This window comes from Mustela erminea, chromosome 18 (assembly GCF_009829155.1).
Source record: "Mustela erminea isolate mMusErm1 chromosome 18, mMusErm1.Pri, whole genome shotgun sequence".
NCBI classification, from domain to species: Eukaryota; Metazoa; Chordata; class Mammalia; order Carnivora; family Mustelidae; genus Mustela; species Mustela erminea.
Genome location: NC_045631.1, coordinates 4360427 through 4376948, shown reverse-complemented (window position 1 = coordinate 4376948; position 16522 = coordinate 4360427). Strand labels below are relative to the sequence as shown.

The 16522-nt window shown below is 49.4% G+C and overlaps 1 protein-coding gene across 1 annotated transcript in view; it reads left to right on the top strand.

The window, feature by feature from the left end:
- The window catches only part of MYH13 (myosin heavy chain 13), a 46850-nt gene that overhangs the window by 8042 nt on the left and 22286 nt on the right, over positions 1-16522 (top strand). Inside the window, exons 7-19 of the mRNA XM_032320457.1 lie at positions 1-64; positions 159-257; positions 363-466; positions 2475-2613; positions 5074-5192; positions 5896-6045; positions 6160-6330; positions 7282-7591; positions 9463-9536; positions 9629-9716; positions 13316-13433; positions 15055-15178; positions 16120-16256. Coding sequence (XP_032176348.1) covers positions 1-64; positions 159-257; positions 363-466; positions 2475-2613; positions 5074-5192; positions 5896-6045; positions 6160-6330; positions 7282-7591; positions 9463-9536; positions 9629-9716; positions 13316-13433; positions 15055-15178; positions 16120-16256 — 1697 coding nt within the window. The remainder of the gene's footprint in view (positions 65-158; positions 258-362; positions 467-2474; positions 2614-5073; positions 5193-5895; positions 6046-6159; positions 6331-7281; positions 7592-9462; positions 9537-9628; positions 9717-13315; positions 13434-15054; positions 15179-16119; positions 16257-16522) is intronic.

The window sequence follows — 16522 nt, the reverse complement described above, 5'->3', positions numbered from 1 at the left end:
GGGAAATTCATTCGGATTCATTTTGGAGCCACAGGAAAGCTGGCATCAGCGGACATTGAAACCTGTGAGTCTCAACGCCGTGTTGGGCACAGCGGTATTTGGCCACAGAGACACACCACCCAGGAACCTGAAACCACATTCTTTCTTATTACCCTTAGATCTCTTAGAAAAATCCAGAGTGACATTTCAGTTATCCAGCGAGAGAAGCTACCACATTTTCTACCAGATCTTGTCGAACAAGAAGCCGGAACTCATTGGTAAGTTCTTGGGGGTATTGGTTTCATCCTCCACATCAGTCATATTGGAAAAACGGAGTGCATCGCGCATGCGTGAGACGCTAAGGGGACCTTCGTGTTTCGCAGACTTACTCCTCATTTCAACCAATCCCTTCGACTTCCCCTTCGTGAGCCAAGGAGAGGTCACCGTGGCCAGCATCGACGACAGTGAAGAGCTTCTAGCGACTGATGTAAGCACACACTTCCTTCTTCCTTTCAGCACAAATTACTGAGTTTGTAAACTGAGAGGCACCCTGGCGGTCTCGTCAGAAACTGGGACTCAGGGATGTTCAGTGATCAGACCTGAGCTCTCAGAGTTCAAGATGTCCAGGGAATTAGTCCGGATGGGACCCCTCTCTGCTCACCTCCACCCCAGGAGATGCCATGGGGGGATAGGAAGTTCTCCAAAATAGGCCTCCAGTTCCATTCTGTAGTGTGTTAGAGTTGGGTTTTGCACGTATAAGGTTTTTTAAAGGTTTTTTTGGAACTTCTCAAGGTACAAAACCATCTGCACGGTTCTTTTAAGAAATTTTTAAAAATATAGCAAAGTGTAAAACAGGAAAAAAAAAAACTACCCAGTCTGCAGGAGGAGAAGCTCCACGCCTCGTGCTACCTGTCCCCCTCAGGCTCATGCTCAGCTCCCACACGCCCTCGGCGCACCTGTCAGGCCTCCTACCGTTAGCTCTGGGAAGTATTTCCAACATTGATAACTAGAATAGTAACAGTAACTAAGTGCACCGAGGACTTACATGGGCTGGAAACTGAGATGAGTGCTTTATCTCGTTTAAGCCCCGCCCCCCCAAAAAAACCTCTTGTAAAATGCCCCCATTTTACAAAGATGGAAGCTGAGTCTTAGAAGGAAAACCCACAATTTGCTTCAAGACACTTTGTCAAAGACAGAACATTTGAAGCCAGATCTGCCCACTCCAGAACCCGCCTTTTTTTTTTTTTTTTTTTTTTTTTAACTAATAGACACCATCTCTGAGCCATTAATCCCCCGAGGAGCTTCTCCTGGGTGATGGTTTATGGCCGAGTACAAGGGGGAGTGCTCCCTCTGGGGGTCTGCCTTCCCCAGCAGGCTCCCCAGAAAGTAACGTCCTCACCTGGTTCCTTTCAAAGTGGAGTGAAAGGTCTTTCCTTTTAACCTACAGCGGCCTCTTCCTATGACACAAATATGCATCAGATGGGGTGGGATATGGGGTCAAGGAGGCCACTGAGGCTCAGAATGTCTCCTCACCCAGGTTGGCTCTCAGCCTGGACCCCCCTTCTCCTAAAGGGGGCACCACCCTCAACAGTGCCTCATTGTCTAATACCGTCCTGCTGACCCTGACCTGTCACCTCCCCAGACACATTCCATGCATGTCAGTCCCTCCTTGAGTGAGCATTGTTTAAGCTGCAAGTCCTGTTACATAATCAATACCTGTACCCCAGAGAAGGATTTTCTAGTTGAAATCTTTGCGGTAGAAGACAGGCCGAGTAGCTATAAAACCAAGTCAGCAACCACCTGTAGACTCTGAAGTGACCGAGCGCTTACTCCAGACAGACCTTTATCACCTGCTACCTGGGCGAACTGGGCAGGTCGCTTAGCCTGTTAGAACTTCAGGTCTCACCTGGGACTTTGGAAAGATCTGCATACCTCTGAGGATCTCACAGCGACACAGTGAGACGACCTATGCATGGTGCCTCACCCCTCGCCTGGCACAGCCCCCCTGCAGAAGTTTGCCCCTTTCTTTTTTGAAAAATGATGGCGTTCTCTTCGACGACCTTCTCTTCCAGTTCTAATGGGTTGGGGCGTCGTATTGTCTCAGTTCTGAACAACACCGGAATTCCTGGGTTGTAATGCCAGACTCTCAAGGTGTTAGACACTATCTCTCAGACACGCTCCATGAGAATTCCTTCTCCTGGTATCACATGATGGTTCCCGGTGGCCTCATCCAGAAAACAGCCCCAAATCTATGTAAAGGATTTAAATCAGTTCTGGTTGGATGGAAGAAAACGGAGTATTCACGTTTTCTTCCCATAATCTCCACCCTCCCACACAAACATGTTAAAGAAATGGCTTTTAACCCCTAAGTTAACAAACTGCCTCGTCACCCACTTCTTTGGGCAAATGCTGTCTCACGGGCTGTGCACAAAGGGTGAGGTCTTTCCCAAGGACAACAGAGTCCCTGGGATGACTGTCCTTTTTCTAACTCCTAGAACGCCATTGACATCCTGGGTTTCAGCTCAGAGGAAAAAGTGGGGATCTACAAGCTCACGGGGGCCGTGATGCATTACGGGAACATGAAGTTCAAGCAGAAGCAGCGGGAGGAGCAGGCCGAGCCGGACGGAACCGAAGGTAACTGTGTCTGGGCAGAGACTAGCGTCTGACACTGTCCCTGTGTTCATGGGTGGCCGGGGTCCTGTGAGGTGAGCTCTGGGCTCCTCCCGAGAGGTGCTCATTGGAAGTCCCTCAAATGGGATGTGGGGTGTCCAAAGCTCATTGTACTTGCCCTGGGGAAGTCCACTCCCTCTGTCAAGGATTCCTATAGTGGTGGATCCTTGACAAACCAAAGTTATCATTCTTGTGAATGAATAATCACCTCATTACCTCTCACCATCACAGTCACCTGTTACCTTAAGGTAGACATTGAGGAGAGGATATGGTTCTGTGAACTTCCCTTTCTCTCTGTGCACATAAGCAGAATGCGGTCCTAAGCACCTGGGCCAGGTGAAGGAGCTTCCTCTTCCCATGGCCTTCAGTACCGCTCTGACATCCGTTGAACCTGACCCTGAACCCAGGACTGGTATACGGATCCCCCCTACCCCATGACTCTCACCTGGATGGTCTCCCCATCCCCCTCTGCTTGGTCCTGGGAACAGAGCAGGGGGCAGTGGGAGGGGTTCCTGGCATCAGGACACACCCACCATGCGCCCTGTTCATCCGCGTCATCTCTCACACTGTTACAAGGTCTATAAGGGACAGGCTGGTTCATCTCCAATAGTTCTACCAATTGTAACATCACCACAGTGTGTCTTGAACACCACCCCCCATGATAGGTGGAAATAATAGCCTTGAAAGAAAGACCAGGAAAACATATGGGACTTTATCACTGCCCATAAAGGCTCACCTGACTAGGCTATGGTTCCCCGGGATAATCTCCTTTTATTAATTCCAAGTGGACTGACTAGGGACCTCATCGCAGGAGTAATGAATAGCCCATCCATATTCACCAGTGCCACCCTTGACACAAGGGGAGGGGATTATGCAAAGAATGTATGGGGGGGGGGGCAATCCTCAGGGCCATCTTGGAATCCCGCTTGTGGAGTGGTGCAAGATAAGGGGGCAGCAGAGAAACTCTGTTCAGAGCAAGAGACCCTTCTGACTGGGGCAATCAGGGAAGGCTTCCTAGAGGAAGAAGGCACCAACATGGACTTTGAAGGATGGCTAGGATTCTCAAAGGTGTTGTGGGGGAGAAGGCAGTCTAAACAGAGGACACATGATGATCAAGGGGGAGGGGGAAGAAATGTGAGGGGACTGAACAGCAGTAGGGTCCTCTTTGGCTACAGAAAGGATGTATAAGAGATGGGGATTAAAAAGTAGTTATTTTGGTATCAGTTGGAGAAGACCTTGAATGCCAGGACATATGGTTTAGAATGTTCGTGGTAGGAGTCAGAAGCCATGAGCTGTCCGCTTAGGAGGGGAAGTTCATGGGAATTAATCGGTGAGTGGTCAGGCTTCCCAAAAGTGTGGGACCCTGTGGGAGATGCCAGCTATTTTAAAGGGGAAGCAAGCAGAATTTCCTGCCTGTCTGAGCACAGGCAGGTCAGGGATGAGGAGGAAGATGTAATCACCCAAAGCCTTGAAGTGTAAATGACTAGAAGAATCCCATCCACCTACAAGGGCAGAGCAGGAAAAAGGGATAGTTTAAGCAAAGAGGAAAGCATACACATGGCCTCTTATTAAACACTTGACAAATACAGTCCTGGATTTTTATTGGCCCAATTCCCCAGCCAGCAATAAAGTAATGGTCCCAACCAAGAGGAGCTACTCCTAGAGAAACAATATTTCTCTACCTTCTTGATGAGCTCAGTGCGGGCAGCCAGATCTGACCCAAAGTCAACCACACTCCCAATGAACTATATGAAATTGCCAATTATCAACTGCTTTTGACCTTTTCCCAACATCTGAAGACTGGATCAAAGTTCTGTAGCTCTCTCTCAGCTATAAGCGTGGCATCTTGCAGGAATTTAGGAAGCTGCTTAACATATATTGTGAACCATTAAAATGGTGCCTCCGTTACTCCTACGCCATTTTTTTTTTAATTAGCAGACTCCAATATAACTGTGTAACTGTATCTTCTTAAAAATGAAATTTAGGGGCACCTGGGTGGCTCCATCGGCTAAGCGTCCAATTCTTGATTTCAGCTCAGGTCGTGATCTCAGGGTTGGAACATTGAGCTGCACGTCAGGCTCTGTGCTGACCATGGACCCTGCTTAGAATTCTCTCTCTCCCTCTCCATGCACCCCTCCCCTGCTCTCTCTCTCTCTCCCAAAAAAAAAGAAAAAAAATGTAAATATCAACATGTCAAGATCAACCTTCAAGATTGCATCTAGAAGGCAAACTAAAGTTCTAGAAAACCTGTGCCCCTAGACTATGAGATTGAAACTTTCTCAGACAACCCCAGTCCTGGTGCACATAGGCGAACGGAAAAACACCAAAAAGGATTATAGCAAACATTTCTGGGAGGCCCCAGGGTCTGATTGGCCACATCAGCCCCTGCCGTCTTTGTGTGACCACATTGCCCTCTTCCTTCAGTGGCTGACAAAGCTGGCTACCTGATGGGTCTGAACGCAGCAGAAATGCTGAAAGGCCTGTGTTGTCCGAGGGTGAAGGTTGGCAACGAGTATGTCACCAAAGGGCAGAACGTCCAGCAGGTAATGGAGTTGCCGTGAGTTCAGCTGACTCAGTTATTCTGCTATTTTAACCACCATCCCAAAGTTCCTTAAGCTGCAGGTGTCCAAAATCTAGGCGCAACTGCCTTCAGCATTAAGAGGAATTTCGTTCTTAGGCCCCAGGGGTAGCTTAAGGAATGCACATGGAAGAGTGTTGTCAGGCACCAGGAGGGCCGGAACCAGAAAATGAAGGATCCTCTGGAGCCAGACCGCCCCTCTGCAGCTCCTTCCCTGCGGCTCCATGGACGGTCATTGCTCTCCTTCTCTTCTGTGTCCTCATTGGGCAGACAAGCTCTCTCCACGGTCACCCCATAGCTCCCAAGTTCCCATCTCCATAGTTCAGCCTCCCATAGAGACTGAGACCAGTGTCTTTGATCCCAATTCCAAATTCTCAGGAAAAACCCTCTGTGCAACCCAACTTGGATCAGTAGTCCACCTCCGGTTCAGTTACGTGCGGCCAAGTTCTAGAGTCATGTGTTAATACCACGGCTGATAGAAGACTATTTTTGTAAATGGGATAGTTCTCAGAGGGAGGGGAACGTCCTAAGCTGGCAAGTGCTTTAAGGGATATTTAATATCATGCTGGACGATACGAAATTGCCAATCTCTAACCGCTTTTGACCTTGAAGACCTCATTGGCTTCATGCTTCAACCTTGAGGGTTGAGTGGGTGATCTTTCTTCAAGGTGACCAACTCGGTGGGCGCTCTGGCCAAGGCCGTCTACGAGAAGATGTTCCTGTGGATGGTCACCCGCATCAACCAGCAGCTGGACACCAAGCAGCCCAGGCAGTACTTCATCGGGGTCTTGGACATCGCCGGCTTTGAGATCTTTGACGTGAGTTGTTTGAATAAATGGCCTTTTTAAGGCCCTTCCATTTTGTGTCTTCTTTGCAGAGTCCCCACTGGATTTTCCAGACTCACTCCAACTCTTGCTCTTTGCAATACCTAGTTCAACAGCCTGGAGCAGCTGTGCATCAACTTCACCAACGAGAAGCTGCAGCAGTTCTTCAACCACCACATGTTCGTGCTGGAGCAGGAGGAGTACAAGAAGGAGGGCATTGAGTGGGAGTTCATCGACTTCGGGATGGACCTGGCTGCCTGCATCGAGCTCATCGAGAAGGTAGAGGAATAGAGTCTGCCCCCCAGGGACGGTCCCTCCTTGGCTGAGACCGTCATCCCTTTGCTCTCACTCTACCCTGCGGGTAGAATGGTGATCCTTGCACTACTCTTCCAGCCTCCGGAGAGCTGAGTCTCCTTGCACAGACAAGTGTTTGGAATGCATGCATAATGCAGACACCTAAACAGATACATGGTTGGTTAAGATCCAAGGGCTCAGTTCTCCCAGGAATGGGAACAGGAGCCCGGGAGGAACAGTGGCCATTCATACCTTTGTAACTTGTCCAAAGACCCTAGGAGTTCAGACAACGGAGCTGTAGAGTTCTGGCATAATGTTACTATAAAAACAGCCAAGGAGGGGTGCCTGGGTGGCTCAGTTGGTTAAGCCTCTGCCTTCGGCTCAGGTCATGATCTCAGGGTCCTGGGATCGAGCCCCACGTTGGGCTCCCTGCTGAGCAGGGAGTCTGCTTCTCCCTCTGCCTGCCGCTCCCCCTGCTAGTGCTCTTGCTCTTTCTCACTGTCTCTCAAAAAAATAAATTAATTAAATCTTAAAAAAAAAAAAGAAAAGAAAGAAAGAAATTCCCATACCGTTTGGAGCACTGGTGTTATTGGAATGAGTTTCTCTTCCTAAGGTGGCTGCTGAGAAATCCATACATGATTGTTTCAATATCACTCATATCATTTTATGTCTATGTATGTAACGTTCCTTTTTTGGAGGGTGCAGTGGTGGTAACCTGTTGCTAAAAGTGAGCTACATTTATATGCATACAGTTTCTTTCCATGTTCTTTTGTTCAACAAGCATCCATTAAGCGCTTACTCGTGCCTAGCTCCCTGCCCCGAGGTGCTCCTAAGCGAGTGGTAACACCAGAAAGGTTGTATTTGACTCCTGCAGACAATGGAGTCATTGAGACGCACTATTAAATGCTGAGTCATGGTCTGTCATCCTTCTTTCAGCCCATGGGCATCTTCTCCATCCTGGAAGAGGAGTGCATGTTCCCCAAGGCCACAGACACGTCCTTCAAGAACAAGCTCTATGACCAGCACCTGGGGAAGTCCAACAACTTCCAGAAGCCCAAGCCTGCCAAAGGCAAGGCCGAGGCCCACTTCTCTCTGGTCCACTATGCCGGCACCGTGGACTACAACATTGCCGGCTGGCTGGACAAGAACAAGGACCCCCTGAACGAGACCGTGGTCGGGCTGTACCAGAAGTCTTCCCTAAAGCTGCTGTCCTTCCTTTTTTCCAACTACGCTGGTGCAGAATCAGGTGAAATTCCCCAACCCACCCCCACTGTGTGCAAAGCTCTGCGTCATTACTTATGACCCAGAGCTGCTCCTTGAAGAACGAGTATTCGAGTATTCCGTTGTGATCGTCAGACAGAGCTGGATTTGTCTGTTTCCAATTACCCAATTTTCTTTCTCTTACGCTTCCTCTCCCTTAAGAGGAAGTCCCTGGACTCCCAGGGGACAAAAGAGCCAGTATCACGTTTTTAAATAGCTTTTAAAGATTGACATGGGGTGGCTGGCTGGCCTATTCTGGTCATTTCAGGTAAATGGAACCACTGTGCACCTGGCTTCTTTTGTGTAGCAGAATGTTCCCTGGATTTGTTGGGACACACTTCTTTTATAGATGTGTAATATTCCAGGGCACGGAAAACACACATTTTGTCTATCCCCTGGGGAGTTGATGGATATCTGGCTATTGATGATGGTACTGCTATGAACATTTGTATACAATTTTCTGAGCTGGCTTATGGTGTCAATTCTCTTGTATATACCCATGGGTCAATTCTCTTGTACATATCCACAGGCCTAGAACTGCTCAGTCTTACGGTAACTCTGTATCCACTTTCTCCAGGGACTTCCAGACTGTTTTCCAAAATGGTTGCACAAGCCAGTATCACTTGCTAAGTTTATTCACATTGTATTTTTTAAAAATAATCACCAAAGAACAGTTTTAAGATGATGGACTGTCTTAAATGCATCAATTTAAAAAATTAATGTTCTCAGTGTAAAAATATAGATAATGTATCATTTGTCCTATAATTAGATTATTTTAAAAACAAACTAGAAGCGGTGACCTGGGTGGAGCAGTGGGTTAAGCGTCAGTGGGTTTGTGTGCAGGTCATGACCTTGGGGTCCTGGGGTCGAGCCTCATGTCAGACTTTGTGATCAGTGCAGAGTCTCCTTGGGATTCTCTCTCTTCTTCTCCCTTTGTCCCTTCCCCAGATCTCTCTCTCAAATAAATGAATAAATCTTAAAAAACAAAAGAGAACAAAAACTCTTCAGTTCCGTGACATCAAAAGAAAACCAAAAATCCCATTTCAGGGTTTGAAGGGCGTGACCACCCCCCCAAAAAAAAAAGAATCCTAGTGCACTATTGGTGGGAATGTAAGTTGGTGCAGCCAACTGTGGAAAACAATATGGAGGGTCCTCAAAAAATTAAAAACAAAATTACCATATGATCTAGCAATCCATATCTGAAGGAAGCAAAATCACTATCCTTAAGAGATTATTTACACCCCCATGTTCATTGGAGCATTATTTACAATAGCCAAGACATGGAAACAACCTAAGTGTCCATCAACAGATGAATGGATGAAGAAAACATGGTGTACTTTTCAGCCATTAAAAAAAGAAAGAGAGAGAGAGAGAAAAAATCTTGGGTTTGTGACAACATGGATAGACCTTGAAAACATGATGCTAAGGGAAATGAGCCAGACAGAGAAAGACAAATCCTGTACCATCTCACTTATATGCGGAATCTAAAAAAAAACCCCTATCTCTCATGGAAACAGAGATCAGACTTTGTGGTTGCCGGAAGCAAGGGATGGGGGAATTGGGTGAAAGTGTCAAAAGATACCAACTTCCAATTATAAGATAAGTAAGTTCTGGGATGTAATGTACGGCAGTTGCATATTTAAAAGTTGCCAAGAGAGTAGATCTTAAAAGTTCTCATCACAAGGAAAGTAATCCTAACCAGGTACGGACAACAGCGTGACTATTTCAAAATATAGACATGTGTCAAACACGAAAGATATGCAATATTATTTCTATGTCTATGATATCTCAGTAACCCTGGGGATCAGGGGGAGGGCTCAGGGTTGAATCTGACCCACCCTCCATGTCTGTCTCCAGGTGACTCCGGGGGAAGCAAGAAGGGCGGGAAGAAGAAAGGCTCCTCTTTCCAGACCGTGTCCGCGGTGTTCAGGGTTTGTGTTTCGGCAACTTCTGCATTTGGTTGTTCTTGTGCTCCATGAAACGTTTGCTGACGTTAATGTGCTCGTTCTGATTTGCATCCCAGGAAAATCTGAACAAACTGATGACCAACTTAAGGAGCACTCACCCTCACTTTGTGCGATGCCTGATTCCCAATGAGACCAAGACTCCCGGTGAGTGAGAATCCATCAGAACAGGGCTCCCCAAAACGCATGCAAACTTCTTCGTACTTTTGTGCGGGTTTCCCGGAGCCGAGGGTTGTGGGGTTTACCTCCTCTCAACATCATCTGTGAAGTGACACGGCCAGACTTAGCAAATACGAATACAGATGCTCCATTAAGTTCGAATTTCAGATAAACAGTGAAACATGTCTTCGTGTAGGTATGACCCATGCAGTGACTGGGATATACTTACACTGAACAATGATTTCCTGTATTTGAAATTCAAGTTCACCTTGGCATCCTGTGTTTTATCCGGCACCCTTACTCTGAAGTCCATATCCCTCATAGTCAAGTAGGTAGAGAGGCATATCAGATCCGTGACTTTCCTGGGGTTTTCAAAGAGCTCTGTGACTCCTTTCCCCCGAAGAACACCACTGCATCTGAGTCGTCTGCAATTAAAACACCTGTTTCCCGAGCATAGGCGGTATGCAATTACTCTCCACCTGTTACTGTCTACGGGACCCTTAGCCGCATACTTTAGCTTTCTGGGCTATAAAATGAGGATTATAGTGACATTTCGTGCATGCATTCTCTTACTTAGCTATTCATTTATTTATTTAATGAGTGTGTGTAAACTCTGTAAATATTAATTCACTCAACCTGCCAGATGGGGTTGTCATGAGGATCGCTTGAATGAGTGTGTGTCAAGCACTACGGGCAGGGTTGCGTGCCTGGTGGACACTCAGTGTGTCTGGCTGTCAGTGATAATCCCAACAGTTGTTATTAGTATAATGACAAGAAGAAGAAGTATGATAATAATGTCATGTATGATAATGCGTATGAGAAACGATGACACCGTGGGAAATGAGTTTACTTGTTAATTAAAAATTAATTTTTATTTCCTTTCATTTTTATTCATATTTATTTTATTATATTTATATTTTATTTTTATTATAGTATTTTATTTTAATTATTTGTCATTTCTTTTTTATTTGTTGTATTTATTAATAACAAATATTAATTTATTACTATGTTAATAATTGCTTATATCATTACAGTATAAGTACATCATTAATACCTATTATATTTTTATTATTATTATTATTATTATTATTATTATTATTATGGAAAACCAGGCACTTTAATTCTCCAAACAACCACGGCTACTCTTCCGTGGAAGTCCAGGTCGAAGGCAAAAACCAGCCAAAAACGCGCTGTTAGGACCCACATTGCCTTTGCAGGCTGCAGCCCTCCCAGTGCACCCAGCACAGCTCACTTCTCCGCCAGGGTTGGAACGGAGCTGTTTCTCTGGTTGCTGTGCATCAGATGAAATTGTTGGCTTGTGTGCAGCTGTCTTGTCACAAAAGCGGATTTCCGTTACTGTTTTTGAGCCCGTGTCAGCACAAATCAAAGGTGGGGTCCAAGAAGCACTTCCCTGCAGGTGTCAGGTGACAGGGATGGACGGCCCCTCGCTGGGGAACACTGTGCCTCTAGGGGCCCCCAGGGGTTTGGGCAATGCACCGCCTGCCTTTTTCTCTTGGAAGGAGAATTGTGACGACATCACCATACCTTCCTCTCCATTTTGCTTCTCCTCCGTCCTGGCCCCGCTCCGTTTTCTTTCTCCTTTCCGAGAATAGACTGACCGTAGTATAGGAGTATGGGCGAGGCTTTGGAAAGGGCGTAGTGGGGCTTCTTCCTTTTCTAGAAGAGAGTGTACAGGCAGAGGAGATTGAAGTGCCTGCCCCAGGGCGCCCGGAGCTGGGGCTGAACCAAAGTGCCGGCACGCTCTGGGAAATGGTGGATGGTGGTCGCTCGCACAAGGGAAGTGGGGAGGAATGGGCCAGCAGGCTGAGCAGGTCAGGAGGGGCGAGTTTGAATCATCTCAGCGGGCCCCAGGCTGTGGGGGCTGCCGTGGTTGTCTCGTGCCCGGCCTGAGCCTGGCAGCCCGATGAGGCAATGGTTGGGGGACCGTGGCTTTGGGTCTTAGCTTGTTGGAAGTGAGATGTGTGCTCCCGGGGGAGCAGTCTGCCATCCTAGGAACTGGCTCTTGGTGGCCGGGGTCGAGGGAAGTCTCTCAGGGTCCGCAAGTCCCCAAGGTGCCAAACATCATAAAAATGCAATTTTTGCATTTGCAATTTTTGCAGTTTTTTGCATTTTAAGACACACAATTCACACAACTGCCCGCAAAGCTGAGCTGGCAGGGGGAAAGAGTTCGCTGGAGGTGCTGAATGAGGGATAACTTGAGAAAGGGAAGGCAAGGCAGTAGCTCGGGGGAGTTTTTAGAAGTTTTGCAAGTGAGTCAGAGGGCAGAGAGGACCGTTCTTGATGGGCCTTCCAGACACTGTCTCCGCCTGGGTTGGGAGGGACACCCTGAGAGAAGTCAACTCAGTTCTGAGCCTGCAGTGACAGCAGGGGCCCCGGGGAAGGAGGGAGCCCAGTCTGAGCTCTGAGACTACCAAGCAGGGCCCTCACCTCTCCAGGAACTGGGGGCACACAGCTAGCAAATAGCTGGCATCAGAACCCCCTCAAAATTCTCATCTGAGAAATCCCGGGAGCTGAACTTAGTAATCCGTCAGGTTTACTCCCACGAGACGTCCTCTGAGTGTCTGATGTCTCTCCCGTCTTAACTACTCCTCCCTTGAGACTGAATCACAGGCCTGTAGAACCTTCAGGAATGATGGAAATGTTCCACGTCCGTGTCGTCCAGTACAGCAGTCGCTGGGTACATGGTACACCTGGTGCGGCTAAGAATATGAACTTTTCATCTTAATGAATTTAAATTTTAATAATCACATGTGGCCAGAAAGTACTATACCCAATGGCACAGTCCAGCAGCAGAGCCTTGAAAATGGTGTGAGTAGTCACCTCTCCTCCCAGACACCGAGGAAACTTGTGAGCCTTCTAGAAGTTTCCAGAAGCTGTCAGAGACAGTTTCAGCCTCCCTCTCCCCAGCAACCTAGGGAATGCACCAGGAAAGCCATTATGCAGCCGTAAGAAGGCTCCTAACCACGCACACAGCCCCAGTACAGGATTTTCTCAGTCCTTGTTTGTGCGTGACCCAAGAGCGTCCCCGATAAGGGCTTGTCTCTATGGGTCCTCTTCTTCCTCCCAATGTTGGTGTCCCCTCTTCCTTCCCAGACCTCAGGCTCAGCGCTCAGCAGAGGAACCCCCCCACCACCACCGCGTTCAACCCTTGCATCCTCTGAAGCACAGCGGTCCTTGGCTCTGTTTCTCTGCTCCCACTAAAGGCACTGCCTGCAGACGCTACAGCCTTGACCTTGAGTAGAGAAGGGCACAGCATGTTATCTAATGGGAAGTCAGAGGGCAATCCATACTCATTCTAGCCTAGCTGGACTCAAGGGTCATCAACAGGGTGAAGATCCATATTTTGGTTTTTGACCCATAGGAATGGGATGCTTGCATGTCCTCAGGGACTGAGATTATCTCTTACTGTGAGACTATGTCCATCCCGTCATTCTTAGAGGTGGCGTTAACCCTTTCTGCTCAAGTCTGGGTGTGTTGGCATGTCTCACGGTGGCCAGACTGTCAAAGACAAAGGAAAAGCCCCTGACATACGTGGGGGAGTGATGGGCAACTACTTCTCTCCCCAGGCGTGATGGACCACTACTTGGTCATGCACCAGCTACGCTGCAACGGGGTCCTCGAGGGCATCCGGATTTGCAGGAAAGGATTCCCCAGCCGGATCCTCTATGCAGACTTCAAACAGAGGTAGGTCACCTGGCTTTGCATCTCTCTCTTTCTCTCTTTTTAAGATTTTATTTATTTATTTGAGAGGGAAAGAGAGCATGAGAAGGGGGAATAGCAGAGGGAGAGGGAGAAGCAGACTCTCCCGCTGAGCAGGGAGCCCCACACGGGGCTCGATCCTGGAACCCCAAGATGATGACCTGAGCTGAAGCCAGATGCTCAACCCACTGAGCCACTCAGGCATCCCCATGTCTCTTTCCTTCTGAGGGCTCCTTGGGCTGAGTGGTGGGTGAGTTCACAGCTTCCCAGGGTTTCCATGGGCCTTCTTTCTAGCTGGGGGAGATGAGCTATGCCCAAAGTGAGGGCCAGGCCAGCCCAAACTGGTCCCAGCCTCAGCCCCAACCCTCCACCTCAACTGGGCCTTCAAAGCAGAGATTCTCACCTTCTAGACTAGATAATCCTTCCTTATGGGGATTGTCATGTGTGTTGTAGGATTTTAGCAGGATCCCCAGTCTCTACCTACACTGTCAGGAGCTAACCACACCCCATCCACACTGGAACAATCAAAAATGTCACCAGACAGGGATACCTGGGTGGCTCAGTGGGTTAAAGCCTCTGCCTTCGGCTCAGGTCATGATCCCAGGGTCCTGGGATCAAGCCTCACATCGGGCTCTCTGCTAAGCAGGGAGCCTGCTTCCTCCTCTCTCTCTCTCTGCCTACTTGTGATCTCTCTCTCTCTGCCAAATAAATAAATTAAATATACTTTTTTAAATGTCACCAGACATTTCAGCTGTCCCCTGGGCAGGGGGAGAAGTGCAGGTGGGTGGGGCTCAGTTGTCCCCAGTTGAGTCCCGCTGCTCTAGACCAGCTTTCTCTTCCCAGCTGCCATCTGTGCCCCACAACTCCAGGCCTTGTCTGGAGTAGAGGAGGGGCAAGGACCCTCCAGGAGTAGCGGGACCACAGGTCTGCGTGTCACAGATGATTTCAAGGTTCTTTTATGCAGATAACTGCTTCCTCTGAAAACAAAACTCCAGCTGTGTACCCCTTCTCCCAGACTAGCTGTACAATAGTCCATGTCCTCCTAAGGCTGGAGCAGAAGAAGATTCTAGAAGGCCTGGTCTTAGGTATAAGACAGGCCTTGTCTTAGCTATGGGGCCTTTCTCGGGGATTGAATCCATTCAGAAAATGTTGTCCTCGATGGAAACCACCTTCCAAGCTAGCACTGCCAAGCCAATGCAGAGGGGCCCAAGTTAGGCCTGTTAGGCCTGACCTGGCTTCCGAAGCCAGATTGGAGGGAGGGTGAGGTGTTTTCTCAGCTTCCTGTGTGCTCGGCCAACTGCTAGCAGACTCTTGCCCCTTAAGCCCTGGTGGCATTCCAGAGTCCACGTGTCCTCAGGGAGGTTATGGTCTTTCTGGCCATGGGTCATCCCAGAATGGGTTGGGCCCAGCAGGGGTGAGGCCCCGGGGGCAGAAAGGAGCAGGGTGCAGCCCTCAGGAAATTGCATGGAGGGATCACCCTCCGAGCTCTGTGGGCCAGACCCCCTTCTCCCCCGAGACACCCCTCCCCCCCCCCCCCGGCTCTGCAACACCCAGCTGCTAGCAGGTGACTGACTAACCACGCTCCCCACCCCCCACTGCCCTGCAGGTACCGGATCCTCAATGCCAGTGCCATCCCCGAAGGACAATTTATTGACAGCAAAAATGCTTCTGAGAAGCTTCTGAGCTCCATCGACGTGGACCGGGAACAGTATAGGTTTGGGCACACCAAGGTGAGAACACGCGGAGCTGGGACACCTCCCCCCTCCACTCTGCATCACCCGTGGCCCCGGGGCTGCTTGTCGGCTGGTGGCCAACCTGACTGCCCCATTGCGCAGGAGCCCACGCAGAAGGAGCCTGAGTCTGGGGACCGAGAATCCTGTCCCCGTGTTGGTTTTTAAGTGTCTAGAGGCTTAATTGGAAGCCAGACCCCACCCCTGCCCCAGCACTGGAAGAAAGCAATAGAAAGTTCTAGGGTCCTAAGAGAGCAGAGCAAAGGCACTTTTATGTGGGACGAGAAAGCCAAGGAGAGAGAACGCAGCAAGGATTCCAGAACAGTGAAAACTTGGAGGGAATGATAATAACAGATAGAAATGCCCACCATTTATGGAGCACGCGGAGGTCTGGCCCAGTGACTTGCCCTCTGTGCACCCGGCATTCAGTCCTCCCCTTAACCTGAGGGACATAAGGCTAGTCCTGACCTCATGGGGTGCTCAAGGTCACAAGGACAGTGAGGGACAAAGGCCAGCTTCAAATCCTGGCCTGACCGCAGAGCTCTGCCTTCTGGAAAGGGCCAGGCTGGGGCTCGCAGCCCTCCGAAGGGTCCTTGCTTCCTTGGCATGTCCGCTGGAGTGGGCCATGGGTAAGTGGCCCTGAGGAGCCGTCTGCGAGTTTCTCCCAATCTGGGCGCAGTGGAGCTCGGAGGGTACTTTCTGGGCTCGTCCTTGCCTCCTATGTGGGAGCTCTGTCTGAATCGGGTCATGGGGGTTGGAGGGGCTGGGAATGTCCTATGGAACAAGCTCAGGAGAGGCCACTGTGGGGCCCAGTGGACGGCCGGTTCCAGGCCATGGCTCTGAAGGCTGAGGGCTGGGCTGGGTGGAAACCGGCTCCCAGGAGGACCCCAGCCTGCACGGCAGCTGGGAACACGGCCGGGCTCGTCTCTCCTCTGACGCAGGTGTTTTTCAAAGCTGGGCTTCTCGGACTCCTGGAGGAGATGAGGGACGAGAAGCTTGTGACCCTGATGACACGCACACAGGCCGTCTGCCGGGGATACCTGATGCGGGTGGAGTTCAAGAAGATGATGGAGAGGAGGTGAGGTGGACCCTCGCCCCGCCTTACCCTGCCCTCCCTACTTCACAGCTGCTGGTTGCTTCCTGGTTTTAGTCTTGGGGCATCATCGATGTCCTTGCTCATTCATTTACCCCAGCATCTGCCGAGCAGCCTGTCCGTGCGTGGGGACCCTGCATGGTGCTGGGCATACAGAGAGGAACCCTGCCCTCCAAGAGCTCAGGGGAGGTACCCAACACAAGTTCCTTTCTTCCTCGTTCATGAGGCCAGAGCCAGGAGTCCGCTGGGAA